Source organism: Globicephala melas, chromosome 5, assembly GCF_963455315.2.
Source record: "Globicephala melas chromosome 5, mGloMel1.2, whole genome shotgun sequence".
NCBI lineage: Eukaryota > Metazoa > Chordata > Mammalia > Artiodactyla > Delphinidae > Globicephala > Globicephala melas.
The window spans coordinates 125,983,415-126,008,565 of record NC_083318.1 but is presented as its reverse complement, the minus strand read 5'-3'; the positions used below and the strand labels follow the sequence as shown (position 1 = coordinate 126,008,565).

Sequence of the window (25,151 nt, the reverse complement as noted above, 5' to 3'; positions counted from 1 at the left end):
TAATATTGTATGGCAACTATACCTCAATTTAGATATCATAATCTTTCTTTTTAACTGTGCTCTTGGCTTTTAAGTTGAGTCTAATCATATTTATTCATTCTATTGCTACTGCTTCTCTTCTCCCTTGTCTTCGCTTTTTAGCCTCCAAATTATCACTTAATTATTTTAGTTTAATCTTGTGATTGGTAATGTTGTGAATCATGTGATAATGATTTTCATTTCATAAGGAATTAAACACATATAGATTAATTGACTCCTAAGTAGCAATTACATACTTTTATGGATTACTCCCTTGATTATTTTGGCAAAAGCAAATAAAGAACTCTCCACCTGTCTCAGATTTGCATTTAATTATCCATGTATTCAATGCTAATTAAAAGCAATCATTTATCATCTCACTACTTTTACTTGTTTGGGTCATATTGTATGAAGGAAGCCTTATATGTTCATTCAGTATGTTGTCTGTTAACTCAGTTTATAGAAATGGTGTCTATTATGAGCTAGCTATACTTATCTTTTTGTTCTTATGAATATGTTTTTGGTAAAATATCATGTATTCTGACTGCATGTTGAAGTGTTAAACATTTTAGAAGGATTATGCAGCAATATTTCATCTTCACAATCTCTATAGAAAGGAAGATTTTTACCTTCTGATTACCAAGCTTTTATTCCTAGTGTCTCCTCTGGACCTCTTTTATATTGTTGGGTTTTTTGTTTATTTGTTTGTTTTAGCCCCTTTTCTTGTTCATATAGTGGGATTTTGTAATTAAAATGCTCTGTAAACTGCCCTTTTCAACAAAAATTACATTTTAACAGTCTTCCTTGTCAGTAAATATACTTTCACATCTACATTTTAATGACTACCTAGGAATCTCTTTTAAGAGACCTGACTTATCCCCCTCTTGTTGTAAACACGGATTGTTAAGCAATATCGCAAAGAATCTCCTTCTAACTAAATTTTATATCATTATTTTGTTTAAATAAATTTAAAATATGAGAAAATCATGAATCCTGTATTAAAATGTTTTTTACAAAATATCTTCTTTCCAATAGTATAAAGATGTTTCTTTTTATACTGTAGACTATTCTGTGTGAATATTCCATTTAACAACTTTTCCCACCAGGTTGTAAATTCTGTGTATGTTTAGTTCATCCTACTTACCTAGGCTGTGTCTGGAACAAGGTAGGCACCCAATATGTGTTTGCTAAGTAGACATATGCATAATAAATGAATTTTTATTATTTTGTTTTAAAAACTTCAAAGAGCAGGGGCCTGGTATGGAAGAAAGCAGGATGTAATAAGTTTTAAATATCTTACCTTCATCACTTTGAGTTACTTTGAGGTAATTTAGGTCATAAAGTTAGTAAGACTGAGAAACAGATTTAAAAAGAAGGAAACCAGCATGGCAGGGTGATATATAGGCATACCAATACCCACTGCACCTGGATAGCAAGCCGTGTGCAGGCTTTAAATACAAGATACTAACATGAACTGTGTTTAACTTCACTTTATTTTGGAATTTAACTTAAGGATGAGCACCGATTTTATAGAAATAATAAACACCTATTGGGATTAATTTTGTGGTTGGATTAAATAAATATTTACTTAATCTAGTCCTAGTATTCTAAAAGTGGAGTCTGCACATCATCTGTCTCAGTCACCTGGGGTCTTGTGGAATAATGCCTTTCCCTTGGCTCACCTGAGACCTGTGGAATCAGAATCACTGTGGGTGGCCCAGGATTCTGAATATAACAGACTCTTCATATATTACAATTGATATGTCTTCTGTAGACTAAAATACAAGGAACTGTTTGAGAAAGTTAGGTGTACATCTTACATAAATTTGAAAAATCTAATGAAATATTAGAATTAATGATTGGGGGAAATTCTGGTAAATGGATCTAACATATTCGTTTTTCCTTTAATTACTACTTTCTACAAATTCAACTAATTAGCATAACATAGAAAAAGTCAGGATAAATCGTCACAGACCTTTTTCTAAACTCTTCATTCTCTGATATAACCAGTGGTTGGAGGCACTAATTTGTAGTTAAAAAAAAAAAAAAAACAAACGTACACTGTACATATCTATTGTGTATACTGTACTTCTGATCTAGAACTTCAATTTTTTAACCCAGTATCTTTTAGATAATATTTTTGTTGAAATTGTATTTAACTGTAGGCAAACTGGATGTGTTGTTAGATTTTAAATCAAACATTGCTCAGGGTGACAATTTATACAGTGACATAGCATGTAGGAGAGCTCTTACCACAATGCCTGAAACCTGGTGTCAATTAATCTATGCCTCCTTCTGAAGCATCCTTTCTTTCCAAAAGTGGTGGTAAAGAAGAAAACATGAAAACTGTCTCAGTGATATGTCACCCTAGGTTGTGCAACATTGTCTTACTATTTAAAAGGTAAAAAATTAGATTTCTCCAATAACATTAGCTAACATTTATCAAGTAATACTATGTAACATACCCACTCTAAGCTCTTGACATGAGGTAGGTGCTTATAATTATCTCCATTTTGATGATAAGAAAATGAAGCACAGTGGGATTATTTGTAAAGCTATTCAATGTCAACTAACTGGTAAACAGCAAAGCCTACTTTAGAACCAGAAAAATCTGTCTCTAAACATCATGTCTACTATCGTATCTTCCACTGAAGATGTAGAAACATTGCTACCGTAATAGGTCGTCACTTTCGCTTTTATATCTTGATAATTAAATTTTTATCTTCCTAATGAATGTTGCAGGTTAAATATGTTTAATGATTTCTTTAAAAAATACATGGTATACCTAAAGTGAAGAGAACCCTAAAGTAAAGACACTGGTAGAAAGTTTTAGGGCCCAGATGATCTGGGTGTAAATGCTGGCTTCATGACTTATTTGCAGGGTGCAGATCACTTAAACTTCGAGTCGTAATGTTCTCATCTGAAAATGGGAATGGTTATATTTACTCACAGCATTACCGCACAGAGTAGAGATAATCTATATAATAGTGGGTCATTGAACTGCTTGCACTCAATCAAATACAACTATTATAACTTAATGTAGAAACTACTATTCTGAAAGGAGTATGAGAATTTCTAATGAGACATATATATCATATAGAAAGTACACTTTTTGGTGTCAAAACATCAGAATACGTTTTCTGTTTAAACGTTTAACTATTATGAATACTTAATATTTTGTTTAATATCATCATTCTTTGGACAGAAGACTGTGGCTGGGCTATCCCAAAGATGCTTAAACTCTTACTGTTTCTTCTTTTCAGCAAACTTCCTTGATAACATGCTTTTGCGAAGTTCAGGAAAATTGAACGTGGGCACCAGGAAAGAGGATGGTGAGAGTACAGCCCTCACCCCTCGCCCAAAGATCTTGCGATGTAAATGCCACCACCATTGTCCAGAAGACTCAGTGAACAATATTTGCAGGTTGGTCATATAAATTATTTCACTCTAGTTTTAATAGAAAGCCATCCTTTTTTGACTATAGAATTGTAGGCTAGTGTTTCCAAGAACACATTTTGGGGAATAGGTCCTAAACCCATTAACTCTCAGAGCTGTGCCTGTATGTAGAGAAGTACTGAATCGCATTTTGCCCTGAAATGTTGTTCTGAGGTCATTCTTCCTGCAAACGTCACATGTGCACATAAACAGAGAGCACAGATCCCAGGGTCCCTGTCAAGGAGCAAGAACCAATTATTTTCTTTCAAAAGACCTCAGCCCCCAAAATAAATGCAATAGCAGTGGTGTCAAATGTGTTTTTTTTGTTTGTTTGTTTGTTCTAACATTTATTATGGTCATGGTGTTAGTATTTTGGAAAGAACACCTAAGCTGTTAGGAATATTTATAAACTGCCTCTGGGAAACAGCGTAGTAATAGAGTTTATGTGAGTCCACCAGAAGTTAAGATTAAGACGCTAAATACTAGAGAATAAACTCCTCAGTAGCTAATTTTGTTTGTATAAATACTTTCTAATATTTGAAACTGGACCGTTTGCCTCTTTCTTCCTTACACATCTTTATGCAGCCACAACCATTTTTTTGGTCACTGTCCCTGCACTGACTCCCCAGGGTGAGAACAACAGTAAATAAAGAGGCCAGAGTGTGTCCAGGGCAAAGTGGCTGAGATAACAAGACAAGTGTGGGTCTCAGGAGTTAAAATGTCAGAGAAGCAGAGTCTCCCTCAAGGAGGATAATGGACACAAATAGGAAGATGGGCTGCTGGGTTTGAACTCTGGGCAGAATATCTGGGCAACCATTTGGGACCTCATTCCCCAGGAAGGAACATGAAGCTGAGTTGAATGCTTTTCTTTTTCATGCTGAGACCTTTTTTTTTTTTTTAAAAGTTTCCTATGAAGTGGGATATATCTAATATAAGCTCACCAGTGTATCCTGAAATATGTAGCTCAAGAAATATGTATTAACTGAATGACACAAGGAGGAAATTTGGGTGTATTCATAAACATATGTCTCATTTAATCAGCACAACAACTCAGCATGGTAGGGAATTCTTCTTTCTTACCTTTAGACCTAAGGAATTCAGGGCCCAGAGAGGTCTAGTAACTTGGCCCTTGTATGATAGAACAAGGTTGCAATCTCTGAGCGCTTACGCCAAGATAAAATGACTCCAAAGCTCAGACAGTGTTTCCTGGGAACACTACCTTTTTGCAGTAAACAGAAAAAGTATCAGGAACATTACAAAGTTTTCTGAAGAAGAGAAAATTAGCAGGATGAAGCATATTAGGGAGATATTTTACTATTTTGTGTGAGTCTGTAGTAATTAAGTGTGAATCTGTGTGTGCCCTTGGAGCTGTAGTTTGGGTGATCATACGTTCAGGTTTTCCAAAATTATCCCGATTTCAAATATTTTGTCCTATTTTCCTTATAGGCCATTGAAGCGTTCTAAGTTGATTTGGAAGAAGGTGTTGAGGCATGGTTAACTGCAGTGCAAGTTCTTTGTGGTGGGAAGGAGAAGCTTGGCATATAGGAGGAGACGTGGTGGGATTTAAGCCTGGAGACGGGAAATTTGTCTGTGTTCTAAAGGGGATGTTTAAGCAGGAGTGGCAGTGGAGATTGAGGTAATTTGATGTGCTTTTTAGAAAAATTTTCTCCGCTGCAGAGTATTGAATGTATTAGAGGGAGACAAAAGTAAGTTCAAGAACAACAGCAGACGAGTAAGAGGAATTGAAAAGTAGATTCAGGAAGGACAGTTTATGTGAGAGAAAATGTTCTCGGATGAGGGTGATGCTGGTGCAGGAGAGAGTTGGACGTATTGGAGGCATATTTAGAAGGAAAGTTTTATGTTGACGCCACGGAGATGAGAGGGGACCAAGAGGAGCTTCACAAGTTGGCAGGGGTACACTTAGGTGCATATTGTAGCCTTTTGATGAAAGACGACAGAGGAAAAGAATCGAGTTTCAATCTGGATATACTAAGTTTAAGGTTTCTGACACATCCAAGTAGAGATCTCCGAGAGTAGGCCTATCAACAGAATAAGGATTTGGAGCTCAGGTAAGAGGTTGGGGAGAGAGTAGAGTAAGTAGAACATTAGTCAGTTTTTTTGTTTTTGTTTTCAGTCTCCCAATTCATCACACCACCACCCCCCTGCCGCTTTCCCCCCTTGGTGTCCATACATTTGTTCTCTACATCTGTGTCTCAGTTTCTGCTCTGCAGACTGGTTCATCTGTACCATTTTCTAGGTTCCACATATATACATTAATATGTGATATTTGTTTTTCTCCTTTTGACTTACTTCACACTGTATGACAGTCTCTAGATCCATCCACATCTCTACAAATGACCCAATTTTTTTCCTTTTTATGGCTTAGTAATATTCCATTGTATATATGTACCACATCTTCTTTATCCAATCATCTGTCGATGGACAATTAGGTTGCTTCCATGACCTGGCTATTGTAAATAGTGCTGCAATGAACATTGGGGTGCATGTGTCTTTTTCAATTATGGTTTTCTCTGGGTATATGCCCATTAGTGGGATTGCTGAGTCATATGGTAGTTCTATTTTTAGTTTTTTAAGGAACCTCCATACTGTTCTCCATAGTGGCTGTGTCAATTTACATTCCCACCAACAGTGCAAGAGGCTTCCCTTTTCTCCACACCCTCTCCAGCATTTGTTGTTTGTAGATTTTCTGATGATGCCCATTCTAACTGGTGAGAGGTGATACCTCATTGTAGTTTTGATTTGCATTCCTCTAATAATTAGTGATGTTGAGCAGCTTTTCATGTGCTTCTTGGCCATCTGTATGTCTTCTTTGGAGAGATGTCTATTTAGGTCTTCTGCCTACTTCTGGATTGGGTTGGTTGTTTTTTTAATATTGAGCTGCATGTGCTATTTATATATTTTGGAGATTAATCCTTTGTCCGATGATTCATTTGCAAATATTTTCTCCCATTCTGAGGGTTGTCTTTTCATCTTGTTTATGGTTTCCTTTGCTGTGCAAAAGCTTTTAAGTTTCATTAGGTGCCATTTGTTTATTTTTATTTTTAGTTCCATTACTCTAGGAGGTGGATCTAAAAAGATCTTGCTGTGATTTATGTCAAAGAGTGTTCTTCCTGTGTTTTCCACTAAGAGTTTTATAGTGCCTGGTCTTACATTTAGGTCACTAATGCATTTTGAGTTTATTTTTGTGTATGGTGTTAGGGAGTGTTCTAATTTCATTCTTTTACATGTAGCTGTCCAGTTTTCCCAGCACCACTTATTGAAGAGACTGTCTTTTCTCCATTGTATATCCTTGCCTCCTTTGTCATAGATTAGTTGAACATAGGTGCATAGTTTTATCTCTGGGCTCTCTATCCTGCTCCATTGATCTATATTTCTGTTTTTGTGACAGCACCATATTGTCTTGATTACTGTAGCTTTGTAGTATAGTCTGAAGTCAGGGAGTCTGATTCCTCCAGCTCCATTTTTTTTCCCTCAAGACTGCTTTGGCTATTCGGGGTCTGTTGTGTCTCCATACAAATTTTAAGATTTTTTGTTCTAGTTCTGTAAAAAATGCCATTGGTAATTTGATAGGGATTGCATTGAATCTGTAGATTGCTTTGGGTAGTATAGTCATTTTCACAATATTTATTCTTCCAATCCAAGAACATGGTATATGTCTCCATCTGTTGGTATCATCTTTAATTTCTTTCATCAGTATCTTATAGTTTTCTGCATACAGGTCTTTTGTTTCCCTAGGTAGGTTTATTCCTAGGTATTTCATTCTTTTTGTTGCAATGGTAAATGGGAGTGTTTCCTTAATTTCTGTTTCAGATGTTTCATCATTAGTGTATAGGAATGCAAGAGATTTTGTTTCCTGCAACTTTACCAAATTCATTGATTAGCTCTAGTAGTTTTCTGGTGGCATCTTTAAGATTCTCTATGTATAGTATCATGTCATCTGAAAACAGTGACAGTTTTACTTCTTCTTTTCCAATTTGTATCTCTTTTATTTCTTTTTCTTTTCTGATTGCTTCCAAAACTATGTTGAATAATAGTGGTGAGAGTGGACATCCTTGTCTTTTTCCTGATCTTAATACTTTCAGTGTTTCACCATTGAGAGTGGACATCCTTGTCTTGTTCCTGATTTTAGAGTAAATGCTTTCAGTTTTTCATCATTGAGAATGATGTTTGCTGTGGGTTTGTCATATATGGCCTTTATTATATTGAAGTAGTTTCCCTCTGTGACCACTTTCTGGAGAGTTTTTATCACAAATGGGTGTTGAATTTTGTCAGAAGCTTTTTCTGCATCTGTTGAGATGATCATATGGTTTTTATTCTTCAGTTTGTTAATATGGTGTATCACATTGATTGATTTGCATATATTGAAGAATCCTTGCATCTCTGGGATAAATCCCACTTGATCATGGTGTATGATCCTTTTAATGTGTTGTTGGATTGTGTTTGCTAGTATTTTGTTGAGGATTTTTGCATCTATATTCATCAGTGATATTGGTCTGTAATTTTCTTTTTTTGTAGTATCTTTGTCTGGTTTGGGTATCAGGGTGATGGTGGCCTTGTAGAATGAGTTTGGGAGTGTCCCTTCCTCTGCAATTTTTGGAAAAGTTTGAGAAGGATGGGTGTTAGCTCTTCTCTCAATGTTTGATAGAATTCACCTGTGAAGCCATCTGGTCCTGGACTTTTGTTTGTTGGAAGATTTTAAATCACAGTTTCAATTTCATTACTTGTGATAGGTCTGTTCATATTTTCTGTTTCTTCCTGGTTCTGTCTTGGAAAGATACCTTTCCAAGAATTTTTCCATTTCTTCCAGCTTGTCCATTTTATTGGCATAGAGTTGCTTGTAGTAATCTCTTAGGATGCTTAGTATTTCTTCTGTGTCTGTTGTAACTTCACCTTTTTCATTTCTGATTTTATTGATTTGAGTCCTCTCCCCCTCTTTCTTGATTAGTCTGGCTAATGGTTTATCAATTTTGTTTATCTTCTCAAAGAGCCAGCTTTTAGTTTTATTGATCTTTGCTATTGTTTTCTTTGTTTTTATTTCATTTATTTCTGCTCTGATCTTTATGATTTCCTTCCTTCTGCTAACTTTGGGTTTTTTTTGTTCTTCTTTCTCTAGTTACTTTAGGTGTAACGTTAGATTGTTTATTTGAGATTTTTCTTGTTTCTTGAGGTAGGCTTGTATAGCTATAAACTTCCCTCTTAGAACTGCTTTTCCTGCATCCCATAGGTTTTGGATTGTCATGTTTTCATTGTCATTTGTCTCTAGGTATTTTTTGATTTCCTCTTTGATTTCTTCAGTGCTCTCTTGGTTATTTAGTAATGTATTGTTTAGCCTCCCTGTTTTTGTGTTTTTTTCCCTATAATTGATTTCTAATCTCATAGCGTTGTGGTCAGAAAAGATGCTTGATATGATTTCAGTTTTCTTAAATGTACTGAGGCTTGATTTGTGACCCAAGATGTGATCTATCCTGGAGAATGTTCTGTGCGCACTTGAGAAGAAAGTGTAATCTGCTGTTTTTGGATGGAATGTCTTATAAATATCAATTAAATCTATCTGGTCTATTGTGTCATTTAAAGCTTGTGTTTCCTTATTGATTTTCTGATGGATGACCTCTCTGTTGGTGTAAGTGAGGGGTTAAAATCTCCCACTATTATTGTTACTGTCGATTTCCTCTTTTATAGCTGTTAGCAGTTGCCTTCTGTATCGAGGTGCTCCTATGTTGGGTGCATATATATTTATAATTGTTATATCTTCTTCTTGGATTGATCTGTTGATCATTACATAGTGTCCTTCCTTTTCTTTTGTAACATTCTTTATTTTAAAGTGTATTTCATCTGATATGAGTATTACTACTCCAGCTTTCTTTTGATTTCCATTTGCATGGAATATTTTTTTCATCCCCTCACTTTCAGTCTGTATGTGTCCCTAGGTCTGAAGTGGGTCTCTTGTAGACAGCATATATATGGGTCTTGTTTTTGTATCCATTCAGCAAGTCTGTGTCTTTTGGTTGGAGCATTTAATCCATTCACGTTAAGGTAATTATTGATATGTATGTTCCTATGACTGTTTTCTTAATTGTTTTGGATTTGTTTTTGTAGGTCCTTTTCTTCTCCTGTGTTTCCCACTTAGAGAAGTTCCTTTAGCATTTGTTGTAGAGCTGGTTTGGTGGTGCTGAATTCTCTTAGCTGTTGCTTGTCTGTAAAGCTTTTGATTTCTCCATCAAATCTGAATGAGATCCTTGCCGGATAGAGTAATCTTGGTTGTAGGTTCTTCCCTTTCATCACTTTAAGTATGTCCTGCCACTCCCTTCTGGCTTGTAGAGTTTCTGCTGAGAAATTAGCTGTTAACCTTATGGGAGTTCCCTTGTATATTTGTTGTTTTTCCCTTGCTGCCTTCAGTAATTTTTCTTTGTCTTTAATTTTTGCCAATTTGATTACTTTGTGTCTTGGCGTGTTTCTCCTTGGGTTTATCCTGTATGGGACTCTCTGCACTTCCTGGACTTGGGTGGCTCTTTCCTTTCCCATGTTAGGAAAGTTTTCAACTATAATCTCTTCAGATATTTTCTCTGGTCCTTTCTGTCTCTCTTCTCCTTCTGGGACCCCTATGATGCGAATGTTGTTGTGTTTAATGTTGTCCCAGAGGTCTCATAGGCTGTCTTCATTTCTTTTCATTCTTTTTTCTTTATCCTGTTCTGCAGCAGTGAATTCCACCATTCTGTCTTCCAGGTCACTTATCCGTTCTTCTGCCTCAGTTATTCTGCTATTGATTCCTTCTCGTGTAGTTTTCATTTCAGTTGTTGTATTGTTCATCTCTGTTTGTTTGTTCTTTAATTCTTCTAGATCTTTGTTAAACATTTCTTGCATCTTCTTGATCTTTGCCTCCATTCTTTTTCCGAGGTCCTGGATCATCTTCACTCTCATTATTCTGAAATCTTTTTCTGGAAGGTTGCCTATCTCCACTTCATTTAGTTGTTTTTCTGGGGTTTTACCTTGTTCCTTCATCTGGTACATAACCCTCTGCCTTTTCATCTTGTCTGTCTTTCTGTGAATGTGTTTTTTGTTCCACAGGCTGCAGGATTGTAGTTCTTCTTGCTTCTGCTGTCTGCTCTCTGGTGGATGAGGCTATCTATGAGGCTTGTGGAAGTTTCCTGCTGGGAGGGACTGGTGGTGGGTAGAGCTGGCTGCTGCTCAGGTGGGCAGAGCTCAGTAAAACTTTAATCCGATTGTCTGCTGATGGGTGGGGCTGGGTTCCCTCCCTGTTGGTTGTTTGGCCTGAGGCGACCCAACACTGGAGCCTACCCGGGCTCTTTGGTAGGGCTAATGGCCGACTCTGGGGGGACTCAAGCCAAGGAGTACTTCCCAGAACTTCTGTTGCCAGTGTCCTTGTCCCTTGGTGAGCCACAGCCACCCCCCACCTCTGCTGATGACCCTCCAACACTAGCAGGTAGGTCTGGTTCAGTCTCCTACGGGGTCACTGCTCCTTCCCCTGCGTCCCGACGTGCACACTACCTTGTGTGTGCCCTCCAAGAGTGGAGTCTCTGTTTCCCCGAGTCCTGCTGAAGTCCTGCAATCAAATCCCGCTAGCCTTCAATGTCTGATTCTCTAGGAATTCCTCCTCCCATTGCCGGACCCCCAGGTTGGGAAACCTGATGTGGGGCTCAGAACCTTCACTCCAGTGGGTGGACTTCTGTGGTATAAGTGTTCTCCAGTTTGTGAGTCACCCACCCAGCAGTTACGGGATTTGATTTTATTGTGATAGCGCCCCTCCTACCATCTCACTGCAGCTTGTCCTTTGTCTTTGCATGGGGGGTATCTTTTTTGGTGAGTTCCAGTGTCTTCCTGTTGATGATTTTTCAGCAGTTAGTTGTCATTCCGGTGTTCTCGAAAGAGGGAGTGAGAGCGTGTCCTTCTACTCTGCCATCTTGAACCAATGTCCGTTCGTCAGTTTTTCGCTGTGAAATAAGCATCCTTAAAATCACAGTGATTCTTACCACTGAAGACATTTATTATTTCACTCCTGTGTCTTCCTGTGGGTTGCAGCTGTGCTGGGCTGTGCTGGCCTGGGTGGGCTTGGCTTCCGGCCTGCTCCCAACATTTCTTCATTCTTCTTGAACTGGCAGCTACCAAGGGCATATTGTTTGTTTGTTTGTTTTAATAAACAAACAAACAAATTAATTAATTAATGACTGCATTGGTTCTTCGTTGCTGCACGCGGGCTTTCTCTAGTTGCAGTGAGTGGGAGCTATTCTTGGTTGTGGTGCATGGGCTTCTCATTGCAGTGGCTTCTCTTGTTGCAGAGCTTGGGCTCTAGGCACGCGAGCTTCAGAAGCTGTGGCTCGTGGGTTCTAGAATGTAGGCTCAGTAGTTATGGCGCATGGGCTTAGTTGCTCCACAGCATGTGGGATCTTCCCGGACCAGGGATCAAACCCGTGTCCCCCGCGTTAGCAGGCAGATCCTTAATCACTGCACCGCTAGGGAAGCCCCAAAATTCTTTCTCAAATGAGTTTGAGGGAGGAACCTTTTAAAGCTTCTGCTTGTGTCATGTCCTCTAACATTCCATTTACCAAATCAAGTGACATCCTCAAGCTCAAAGTGAAAGGGTAGCCATGGTTAGAGTGTGGCATAAAGGATTGAGAACAATAATAGAACAACCTAATCTACCAGAGTAGATTAGCCTTGAGACTTGAATGCTTGGGTGAAGGAGGCTCTCCCTAGGAAACGCAGAATTAGCAGTGAAGCAGTGAGTGTAGTGTCACTGAGGCCAAGTTTACTGAGGGAGGAAGAAGTAAGGTCAGCCATATTAGATGCTGTTAGGAGAAGAACTGAAATCCAGCCATCAGATTTATTGACCTTGATAACTGCAGTTTAGAAATATTTAATGTGGAAGTAGCTATGGAGGGCAGATTGGAATGGGTTGTGAATTTTATGGTTTCCAACCTTTGATTTATAATAGCAAAGAAGAAGAAAAGAAAAATACAACAAAGCCAGCAATCAGTAACAATGGAACCCCTCAAAAAACGTTGGTATACCATGATAGCATGCATTGGTTAACTTGTAGAAGTCAACAGAAAACTAATATTTATTGAGCTTTTTTACTACTAGCACGCTTACTTTCACCTATCTTTTTTTTTTTTTTTTTTTTTTTTGCGGTATGCGGGCCTCTCACTGCTGTGGCCTCTCCCGTTGCGGAGCACAGGCTCCGGACGCGCAGGCTCAGCGGCCATGGCTCACGGGCCCAGCCGCTCCGCGGCATGTGGGATCCTCCCGGACCGGGGCACGAACCCGTGTCCCCTGCATTGGCAGGCAGACTCTCAACCAGTGCACCACCAGGGAAGCCCCACTTTCACCTATCTTTAATCATCACAGCACTCCTCTAAAGAATGTAGCATTATCTGTACTTCCCAGGTGAGAGATCTGAGGCTCTGAGAGGTTAAGTAATTTTTAGTAGGTCACTCAGTGTTCATGCCCAAATGAGTGAAAAGAAATTGTGGCCCAGTTTACAAAGTACTGAATTTTTGACCAACAGCTAACCCCTGACTCTCGAGCAGAAATATTCATTCTTGAGTAAACTATACATACATTTTTCTAACGAGGTATTGACTCCAGTTGAGTCTCCTGTGAGCTGAGGTCAGTCATGTCTGAATCACAGGGCTGGTTTTTGTTCCTGTGCCCCTAGACCTAAATAGGTCCAGGCCTTTCTACCTCCATTCCTATAAGCACTCCAAATCAGCGCTCCTCAAGCTATCTCTGGTCAAAGTTTTTTCCCCCAATAAGTTGTGCACTGATACTTTCTAAACTACAATAAAAATGAATTACTAGGAAAATTAATTTAAAAATACCTACAAATTGCATGCTTCATTTTTCTATTGTCTGTTAATTAAATTCAACAGAGCTAAATCTATTGCAGTATATACAAGTTTCAATTTCTGTATTAACGTACTCACAGACCAGTAACAAGTAGTTTGCAAGGGAACACACTTTGAGTAATACTGCACTAAGTCTTGCACTTCTAGGTAAAACAGTTCTAAAGACAATGGTGTGCTTGCTTGGGGCTTAGATAAGGGCTGGTACCAGGCAGATTGTAGCCAAGCTGGGTGTCCTAGGTAGATCTCATGCTCATTACCACTCCCACTTTCCTGGAGAGAATAATCCAAAAAGTGGGGCGTTCAGTACTGATGACTGATCATGTTCCTATGCAACTGTTCTGTTTTGTCAATTACTTTACCTATAACCCAGGGGCAGAATTTTTGAAATGTACGTTGTCTTCTTTTTTATTGAAGTATAGTTGATTTACAATATTATATTAGTTTTATGTGTACCACATAATGAACCTTAGGGTTCTGTTACTCTGGTCATTACCTTTGCATAACATTCTTCTTTGCCTTTTCCCCCCAGTCAGTAGAAAGCACTTGATTAACTGGTGATTTCTGTCCCTCCTGCTTGAAGTTGAACCACTTTGTTTTTCCTAGAACTGGTTCATAGATGTTGAGCTCCTCGAAAGCAAAGGCTGCATCTTCCTCACCCTTGCTTCTCATCATCCAACTCAGTCTGAGGCATAGTATGCTTAGTAAATGTTTGTAAAATTACCTATTTGTTAACAAAGCTCTAAGCAGCTTACAGCTGTTTTAGTTAACTGACTAAAATCTACATGATTTAAATAGCAACTCTAAAAGTTGTATGTATCTTTCAATTTACCTGTGACAGAAACTTTGAAAACTTTGTTTGTCCCCTTCAATGTGAAATAGATATTTTAGAAGACAGTGTTCTCAAGGACCTGTTTATAATTGACCTAAAACAAGAACCCTTTCAAATAGATTCTGACTGAAACGTAAAAGAAATTTACGAATTCTAGTATTTCTTACATACTGGAAGAAAAAGTGGAATAAATAATTTGATTCAGTTTGATCGGAATAAATAAATTGATTGGTATAGAGAACAATTAATCCCTGTGTGCAGATGCACTTGAGCAAGTATCCATTTATTTAATGAGTTTTTGTCAAGAGCAAAATTTTAAACTATTTAATAACTAAATAATAATTTTGAGTTATTTAATAATTTTTAGATTATTTTGTTAGTGCTCTAAAATTTCCTATCACCCTGACTGGATAGATCAGATAAACTCTTTTTAACTAATACTTAAAAAAATTATCTTATAGTTAAAATAATCTTTATAAAGATCAAAATTAGTTAGAAGAAAACTTCTACAACAGTCCCTTCTCAACTGTGGTGGTTATTGTTTCTGGACAGTCCTGGGGTTTACAATAAAGAAGCATAAGATCTTAGTGGAAACATAGAGTTAAAGGGACCAAAACTTGGGTGAACATTATAAACCCTGTACGCACTCTACAATGAATGAGTTGGGGCCCAGAAGACTGTTCATAAACCCATTTGACCCCAAATGAAAACGGGCAGAACTTTCAGGCTCCGGATGCACGTCCACCTAAAGAGTATTATTTGGTTCCTCAAAGCTTTAAACTAAGTATATCCCTTTCTTACTTGCTAGTAAATGTTCACTTGGGCACACTGAAGATCTCTTGAGGCAGTTTATCCCTGCTGATCTCTCAAGATGTTCCAGGCACTCCTTTGCCTTTGGAATACTGGGCAGATTCAAGGAGTCATGAAACTGTAGACCAATCCAAGGGTTGTAACCGAAGTTTTATTATCAACTACTTTGACCTCATATGACCTTTTCATTTTCAAATGCTTTGCTTTTTCATGGATTAGCATTATGTTGAGAGGCGTTCAGTACTGATGACTGATCATGTTCCTATGCAACTGTTCTGTTTTGTCAATTACTTTACCTATAACCCAGGGGCAGAATTTTTGAAATGTACGTTGTCTTCTTTTTTATTGAAGTATAGTTGATTTACAATATTATATTAGTTTTATGTGTACCACATAATGATTCAGTATTTTTATAGATTATACTCCATTTAAAGTTATTAAAAAATAATGGCTGAATTTCCCTGTGCTGTACAATATATCCTTGTGGATTATTTATACATGGTAGTTTGTACCTCTTATTCGCCCACCCCTACCTTGCCTCTCCCCCCTTGTCTTCTTTTAAAATTCATAATCATTACTGTAATCAAATGGTTCATCCTGCATTCATGTATACATCTCACTACTTTCAATTTTGTTTAAAATTATTTCAACTTTTGCTTCCTTCATAATTCTTCATCTCTTCTTGTTACCACTTTCAACACTCGGGGGATGTTGGGGTAATAATCTATATAAAACATTTAAAAACTAAGCTTAAATATGGCAACCAGCAACAAAAGGTTCAAATAAGCCCATGGTTAAGAGGTGAATGGCTCGTAGCGATGGGTGACGTGGATCAGCTTTGACTCCAGAGCGTAGCTGTGTTTACCTTTGTGCTTGCTCGAGAGTTGAAAGTTCTCAAGTAATTCTTAAGCTTCTGTAAGTGTACTGCGGGTTTCCAGTTAATGTCCCTTAGTAGCTAGCAATTTCAGTAAGAAGCTTATAAATTATTTTTGCTTTCTTGTCAGTAATATGCACTTGAAATGGTTCTCTTACCTCTTTGCTTGTCCTCCAACTACATATTTGAGTTCCTATCCAAATTTATGACTTATGGGACACCAACTCTTCTTTCCAGGGTCTCTCTCCCTCTCCATCCCCTCTTTTTTAAATTTAGTTTTCATTGAAGTAACATTGGTTTATAACATTATATAAGTTTCATGTGTGCAACATTTTATTTCTACTTCTGTGTACATTACAGCGTACTCTCCACCAAAAATGTAGTTTCCATCCTCTCTTTTTATTCTTAGCTCCCCCCACTTCACAGACGAGGGAGTGCATTTTTAAAGCTTGAATTTACTCTTCCTGATGTTTCTTTATATTTCCCAGGACATTGTGACAGTAACCTGCCAACAGCTTTACCAGCTTTCTCTCTTCTTTCTTGATTCTTCAAGTTGCCTAACAGTACATTTCTGTATTCTCAGATTTTGATTTAAGGAGGCCTCCTGATTAAGGAGAAATTAGTCTTTTTAGATTTAACCTGTTGTATCAAACTTTTCTAGCTGCTCTATGATTTCCTTGTGTCAGAAACTTAAACTGACTTTATTCCTAACTCCTGAATTTTACTTTTGATGAGAAGTGTAAGTTATACATATAGTCCAAATGTATAGGAAAGGGATAAAAAAATCACATGGGTATTGTTTGCTTATATTGTTTAAAGTAAATTTCTAAGGGACAGGTCTTTTATTTATTGCCTTTGGCGTTTACATGCTTTAGATTTTCATAGCGATTTCAGTACATTGGCTAAAAAGCCCCAAAGAATTTAGAGCATGGGCTGTTCCAAGGCAGTCTTTCTCCTACAGCAATATTCATGCATTTGACCTTAGTCTAACAAAGAGATTTATTATCATTGGCCGTTCCTAGCCATTCATTAGTATGTTTGAACTTTGCTGTGCTAGTTCTTATAAACTGAGGCGTTTTGGATCGCTTGAGGCTTACAAACCAAGTAAACAGTTCTAAGGGTGTTGATGATAACTGACGCGCTAATGTATGGCAGAATGCCGCTACCACTAACATAAAATAGACCAACACACAAATCACGGCTATCACCATGCTCAGAGCTTTCTTCCCATGACCTTTCAGGACTATGTTGTCACATCTATGTTGGGTGCTGAACATGCATATATATGAGAGAAAGATAGATAGTACGTTAGTACTTTAGTTCTTTATTTCTTAGACATGCAGTAGTGGTTTATGACTTATAGTGGGCGTCTGTGGGTGTTTATCACCCGAGCTTGTGAAGACAGTAGTGTCTGTTTATAAATAGTTCTACATATAATAGTCCTTGGTTTTCATTTTTAATCCCTGTGGAAATGAAGCAAGAAGTCCTTGATTCAAGGCTTGATTCTGTAACTGTTTTGTTTTGTGACCTTGTACAAGTTTGTCAGACTCTCATAAATTTAATTTACCCATTTGTAAAATAGAAATAGTATCACTTCTCATTGTTGTTGAGAGGATTAAATGAGATAGAATAAGTGAAAGTTCTTTTCAATGTAGAAAACCAGACAGAAATGAAAAGTATTGTTTCTTTGCCTTACCATGATCTTGTTAAAAACCCTTCTTTCTGCTGTCCATCCTTACCCCACACCCAAATAAGACAACCACAAAGCCTGATGTTTTCGTATGCCTGCCCAGAAGCAGAGGGTACCACATGGCGGAATCTTACTCACTTCACTTAGGCTGTGCTGATCCCAACTCCTACCTGTCCTTAGTCTGTGTGCCTTAGTAAGAGATAAATTTATTTCACTACCTCAGAGCAAGTAGAACCAGAATAAATGTTCACCTGCACGGGTTCAAACCCCTGCTGTGCCTCTCACTAGCTGTACAGCCTTTGAGAATTACTCAAGGTCTCTGAGCCTCAGTTTCCTCATATAGAAAGTAAGCATAGTACTGCCTTCTTCTTAAAGTGGATTTCTGAAGGTGATACCTGTGAAGGACCAAAATAAGTGTTTAGCATTTAGTGTATATGGTTAGTAATTTATATGTTATATGGAAAGTTTGGATCCTTCTTTCTTGCAAGTTTCTGGACAGAGGAGATATTACTAAATATTTTATGATAAGTAAGTCAACTTTCATAAAAGGAAGTTTGGGGATTCTTTAAACAGATGGTGTTGACTTTCTTCTTGTTTGTAATGAAGCAAGTGATAAACATCTTCATTTCCTTTTACCATAGACACACACACACACACGCACACGCACACACTTACTTTGCCTGTTTGGTCTTTAGCACAGATGGATATTGTTTCACAATGATAGAAGAAGATGATTCTGGGATGCCTGTGGTCACTTCTGGATGTCTAGGACTAGAAGGCTCAGATTTTCAGTGTCGGGTAAGGAAGATGATTTGATTCTACTTTGTAACCTTTCATTGGCTAGATTTCAAACAGCCAAATTTCAAACAAGATATAACAATTGTTTTGGGGTTTTTTTTTTTTACTCTCTTGTTTTCAGTAATTTGGAAAATAATTTGAAAATTCACATTGGATCAATTCTTCCTTCCTTTAGAAATCAAATATTCATTTTATTTTTGCCGTTAACTTCTGGTTTAGTGACTCATTAGATCATCTTGCTCAAATTCCAGTTTGGTTAATTGCATTAAGCCAAACCTTCTTCCTCAGTTTACGCTACACACGTTGGTTATTACAAATAGAATAGTAATTTTGTTGAAATGCAAAAGTTGCAGTAAGATAATACATGATGATTTGAAAGAAATTATCTAATACATCAGTTTCACCATGTTTGAATAAAACTATCAGAATTTTAAGTGACTTCTCTAAATAGAGTTAATTTACTAGTTTTGGATGGTATGACTTTGAAATTTAGGGGAAACCTACTAATAGCTGTTTGGGTTCGATTTTAGGACACGCCCATTCCTCATCAAAGAAGATCAATTGAATGCTGCACAGAGCGGAATGAGTGTAATAAAGATCTACACCCTACACTGCCTCCACTGAAAAACAGAGGTAAGCTTTAGACATAAAGTGGAAAAGCTTTAGACATAAAGAAAATAAAAACTTGAATTATGCTCTTTTCTAAACGCATCTACCTGTACCATTTTCCACTACTGGGGCAGAGGACTGAGGCAAGATGACATAATGAAACGGTCGTTCAAAGACATGTGCAAGGAGTTCTCAGGAAAATAGTTGCATGTGCCTTCACTCTTAAGATTCTTACTTCTGGGCTTCCCTGGTGGCGCAGCGGTTGAGGGTCCGCCTGCCGATGCAGGGGACGTGGGTTCGTGCCCCGATCCGGGAAGATCCCACATGCTGCGGAGCGGCTGGGCCCGTGAGCCATGGCCGCTGAGCCTGCGTGTCCGGAGCCTGTGCTCCGCAATGGGAGAGACCACAGCAGTGGGAGGCCCGCGTACCGCAAAAAAAAAAAAAAAAGAAAAGATTCTTACTTCTTTAACCTGTCCTCATTTCCTTCAGAAAACTACGGTGTCTAGAGCTTGGAGTGGGTTTCAGGAGGATAGAGGAGGGAGATAGTGTTTTCCGTTTACCCCTAAATGTTATTGAGAAGTTACACTTCACTCAAAAACTGCTATTTGGCTACATTCGTTTTAAGAATAAGGACCTTTTAAAGGACTAATTCAGATAATTTGCTGGATGGCATTTCCTTTTATTTATGCTAGAGTAACTACTTTTTAGTCAATTCATACGTATTGGTAAAATGGAGAAAATATCTAGAAAGTTTAATTCTAAGACTATACATTTAGTGTTGCTCATTAAAAAAGACACATACTGCATCCCCAAAGACTCCTGGTTAAAAGCAGCTCCCATGTTTCCTTTCTTCTTGTTCTCACCATAAAAATAAATGATTTGTAATTGTCATAGAGTCCTAAGTCTTATATAAGTAGCTTAAAATGATTTGTCATGATTGATTTTTATTTCTTGAGAGAGAAAATCTTCCCAACAAAATACAATGACATTTCTGGGTTTTGATGATAATATTTTATAACATTTGTTCATCCTGTAGCCTAGAAAACTCTGTAAGATTGGTTCATAATAATTCACATCAAAAATTCACAGACAGATTTTAATTTTGACAGTCAACATGCTAGGTGTTATGGTTAACAGAAATGGATGAAGAAAGTTCTTGCTCTCAACACATGCACACTAGGTTATGAGAGAGAAACATGGAAATAATTAAATTATACTCAGGCAGGAAAATCTCTGTAGAGTTAGATTATAAAGTGTATTAAGGACACAAAAGAGTGAGTGGCTCACTTTGAGGTGGGAGGATGTCAGAATAGCTTCATAGAAGTGATACCTGAGCAGACTTTAAGGCGGAACAGAAGTTTGCCAAATGGATAAGGCAGGAATAAAAAATTTAAAAATTAAAGTGGCTGACATAAGCCAAGAATTACGCTAATAACTGTTACATTAATTAACCCATTTGAGCTGTGGGGTACTTAGGCTTATTGTTCCCCACTTAACGGTGAGGAGATTGCAGCACACAGAGGTTAATTAACTTTCCCAAGGTTGCACACAGCCTGTGAGTAGCCTGTGGCTCTAAACAGAGGCAATCTAGTAAGTGCAGAGGTTTAGTTTGTAATATTTGAGAAAGATTTGCAAAATACAGGCGTATGAAACAGCATGGCTGGTTGGAGAAAGTCCCCTAATTCAGTTGTCTGAAGCCTCACAGTTCAAAGTGGGCCTGTGGGTCAGCAGCAGCAGCATGGCTTGGAGCTCATTAGAAATGCAGACTCTCAGGCCCCACCCCAGACTACCAAGCCTGCATTTTTAATGAGATTCCCCAAGTGATTTACATGCACATTAAAGTTTGGGCAACACTTTTGGTAGAAAAACACCTATACGAGGATATAGCTAGTGCCAGTGTGTCTCAGCACCTGAGTTCGACAACACCTTGTTCGAACACAATTCCACTGATGTCAGGTTGCTGTAAAATTCTAAATGCTTACTTTCAGTTTTTTGTAGTTATTGCCTTGTGAATCAGTTGCAAAAAGTAGGTGATCTGTAGACAACATTTTGAATAGCATCTGTAGACAACACTAATGTGTTGGGAGTGGGGCGGGAGGTGGGTGAGGAGTGCTGGAAATGAAGGCAGTTGTGCCAGAATCGCTTCGCTCAAGGAGAAAAAGGTTTTATTACCTGTAAGTGGAAGAGATGCGTTCTAGTAGTAGCTGTAGGGTTTAGGAAAACTGACTCAAATGCTGCAGTGCACATACTGTCCTGTAGATGGAGCCAGATTCTAGTTAAGACCCGGCAGGCGGGGGTGGATTCTCTGAAGAGGTTGAGTGCTAGGGACTTTTAAAAGCAGAGTAAATCTCCTAGAGAACTTGGTGAAAAGGCTTTGAAAAGAAGGGTAGTAGTATTGGGAAGACAGGTCCTTGGTCAGGACAGTAAGGGAAAGAGGATGTTACTGTGGCTGGTGGATTATGTTGAGGATTACACAAGGTGACGGACGTGGGGGGAGTTTAGTGGCTGTAGGGTTTACCATTTTGAACTCTGAGGATCCCAGGTAGTGCCTGGGTGAGGTCTCTGCAGATTCCACCTCACCATTTTGGCACAGTCGTTTTGGGGTCCAGTAAAAGTCACTGCAGGCTGTGGTCTGGGAGCACTGGTCTTTCTTACACAAATATACCACAGAGCTGCTGCCTTTCTTGTTTTTGCCTCTGCCATATATACACATGGGCAGCATTTTTTTTTGGAAGTGGACTGTACATGTTTACTGAATATCAGTAATGCATTGGTCAGAAATATTTGCATTGCAGCCATATTGGATATATGTCTTTATATAGTCATATTGGAGATAGGTATATTTATGTTTTGGTATAAAACCCCCAATAAAGAACAGGGATGTTAAAGAGACATGGAACCATCTTATTTTGATATTTTTAACTTTAGCTGTTGTTTTTATACTTACGAACAACCCTAACTTTTGTGGAGCCGGGGCAATGGTATAAATGGAAGTCCACATACCATTTACCTAATTATTTAAAACTCATAAACCAATGTAGAAGACTGGTAAATAAAATACGTTCTGTTAACCAGGCTTAACAAGAATATTTTCATAGTGATGGGGAACACCAGCTTGGCATTCAGAACGCTTGAACTACTTAGACTTATTCATTCCAGTGTGGGAGTGGGAGTGATTGGGAGCCCCGTTCTTGGTTCTGTCTGGCACTGGGAGAGGTCTCTCATGCATGCAGCTGGACACCTGTTTTGTGTCTGTCTCAGCCTGTTGGCAGTGATACTGTCGGCTGGGAAAGTCTGAATCACTTACCGGGGTCCATACCACTGTGGCAGCCCCCATAGATGTTTCTCTGACTGGAGCTAATGTTGTGGCTAGACTGACCCGTGTGGTTCTTATTATCTAAAATGCACCTCAGCAGCCACTGTCAGAGAAATCTGAAAGATAAGATGTATTATTTGCAAGAACCAGAGGGTACACAGCACACCTGAGGGCCACACAGCAAGGTCACAGGCATGGGGGTGTGGGGACCTGGGGTTCTCCCTTTACTGGGGTCAAAGGTGGGGTGCCTAGGGTTTCACAGTTTCTCTTTTTATTGGCAAATTAATTAATTTTGAAAGTTGAGTTATGACTGAAATATAACATTATATTAGTTTCAGGTGTATAACATAATGACTTGATATTTGTGTATGTTGCAAAAATCATCACCACAGTAAGTCTAGCTAACATTTGTCACCATACACGGTTACAAAAATATTGGCAAGTTTAAAACGTAAGAGTGGGAATTAGGGCACGGGAAGGGAAAAACAGAATTATTCAAGCGGTCAGTTATCCAGGGAACTTCATGGATGGGGTGACCTGCTTTCTTATCTAGTTGTTTTACTAGTAGTGTGTCATACAGCTGGCAATGTGCTTATTTGAGATAGATGTCTTTGCAACAGATGCCTCAGTAATCACAAGCTTAATGTCAGGCACCCACATTACAACACCCCAGCCCTCTGGTTTACGCTCTGCCCACATGTCTTGCCCCAGACACCCCTTGGCCACTGCTTGGTCACTCCTCAGGCCTTTGGGTAAGTACACCAGCTTCTTGGTCCACCCTCAGGGAGACAGGGGGCCTCATAGTTTCCAGACACAGGCCTGGGGCCATTTAGGTAGAATTCCAGACTTTGGGGCAACGGCCAGTGTTTTAAATGGAGAGCAGGATGGGACAAATTCTGGGTGGACACGTTGCCTGTGTTCTGCAGACCACTGCTCAGTGGGAAGGGGCCCAGTTAAAGGGAGCCAGAGCAGGACCCTCTAAAGCTCAGGGCCCAGGTCACTGTGAATGGAGTGCTTACTTACTGTGGCTCTTTTCTAAGTACTGTACATACACTGACTCATTTAATCCTCATAACAGCTCAGTAGGGAAAGCACCATGAGCATCACCCCAATTTCTCAGACATGCAGCTAAGGAATAGTGAGGTCAAGTACTGTGTGAAGGTTACACAGCTAGAGTAAGTACTGGAGATGGGAAATCGGCCTATGACCTCATCTCCCTGAATCGTCTATAAAGAGCCTTAAATGACATTCTCAAAAAAAGAAAAAAGCGTTTATGTATCTAAGAGTTAGACGACTCTAAGTAAGTAGTGGTTAGCCATGTCACAAATAATCAATAAACAAGGTGATTACTTTGAAGCCTCCTGTGTATTATGTTTGCACAATTAGCATTTTCTCCATTCTTAGAATATGGTGTTAGAGGGTTGCTCCCTCTCTCTCTTGCACACACTCTCTCCCTCCGCTCCTCCTCTCTCGTCCTCTTCCTTCTAATTTATCATTTATTAAGGCCCACTTACGGGCTTCCCTGGTGGCGCAGTGGCTGAGAGTCCGCCTGCCGATGCAGGGGACACGGGTTCGTGCCCCGGTCCGGGAAGATCCCACATGCCGCGGAGCGACTGGGCCCGTGAGCCATGGCCGCTGAACCTGCGCATCCGGAGCCTGTGCTCTGCAACAGGAGAGGCCACATCGGTGAGAGGCCCACGTACCGCAAAAAAAATTAAATAAAATAAAAAATAAGGCCCACTTACGTATTAATACTAGGCTAGTGGTTTTCAAACTTAGGTGCATCAGAATCACCTGGGGGGCTTATTAAAACACAGATTACTGGCCCCCACCTAGAGTTTCTGATTCAGTAGATCTGAGTGGACCCCAATGATTTGTCTTTCTAAGGAGTTTCCAGGTGATACTGATGATGTTGGTCCAGAGACCACACTTTGAGACCCCTGGGCTAGGCGTTGCCTGATAGATTGTTACATATTATTATAGTAGACTTCCTATAAACCTATGTGTCAAACTAGTACAAAGCAGACACTGTATTATTAAAAGATGAGAGGGTTAAAAAATCCAGCTCACCATTTTGTTGTTGTTGTTCTTTTTTCTTAATAATAGCTTTTCTGAAAAAGTTAAATGATTAACCTTATCTCAAAACATCTGTATTACTAGGTGCTAAATAATAACAGGCTTAGGTGAGGTTCTGTTATTAGACATCAGAGAAGTACTAAGCATAGGGGTAGATACCTACAAATAAACTGTCTTATTAAAAAATAAACAAGAAAATCTTTTCTACCGATCCAGAGTTTTTTCACTTTTTTTTCCAACTTAGATGCATTTAGCAGGAAATTAGAGATACAAAATCACATCCAACAAATATTTATCAATGTATATGTAGATCCTTGAAATTTTATTTGTCATCTTCTGTTTCAAAAAAAGATGATGAAGAGTGACCAGAAAGCAGCGGAAATTCTTTTATGAATATTAGTTTTCCTTTTGTTTTGCTTATTCCATTTCAGCACCAGCAAAGCAGAATACCCTGGGACAATATTCTTTCTCCTGAAGGAAGAAATATGAAAAGTAATTAGATCAAATGCAGCACCTTCATTATAAACAATAAGATATGATTCGGGAAGCCCAGTCACACTGCAGCTGGTGCAAAGAGGAGGGAGACAGGTCTGTTTTGATGGAGAGGGTTGTAGGGAGAAGTCGTGGTGCCCTGGTGTCTGGCTTCCTGCCTGCAGAATTAGTGCTGAAGGGGCACTGAGATGCTGGAAGGGATGATGTATGGTTCCAGCGTCACATGGTTTGACCAAGATATTGTGAGTTAAATGTTCTCTTGAAATGGTGTGTAGGCGAGAGAATTTGATGAGGTTTTTTTCCTCCTCCCAAATTACTTA

General features: G+C 38.7%; 1 protein-coding gene across 5 annotated transcripts in view; it reads left to right on the top strand.

Moving 5' to 3' along the window:
* Positions 1-25,151, top strand: part of BMPR1B (bone morphogenetic protein receptor type 1B) — a 418,596-nt gene that overhangs the window by 351,932 nt on the left and 41,513 nt on the right. For all 5 annotated transcript variants that reach the window (XM_030865647.2, XM_060299772.1, XM_060299773.1 and 2 more), the window contains 3 exons: positions 3,282-3,441; positions 18,236-18,338; positions 18,869-18,971. In XM_030865647.2, coding sequence (XP_030721507.1) covers positions 3,299-3,441; positions 18,236-18,338; positions 18,869-18,971 — 349 coding nt within the window. In that variant the 5' untranslated portion in view covers positions 3,282-3,298. The remainder of the gene's footprint in view (positions 1-3,281; positions 3,442-18,235; positions 18,339-18,868; positions 18,972-25,151) is intronic.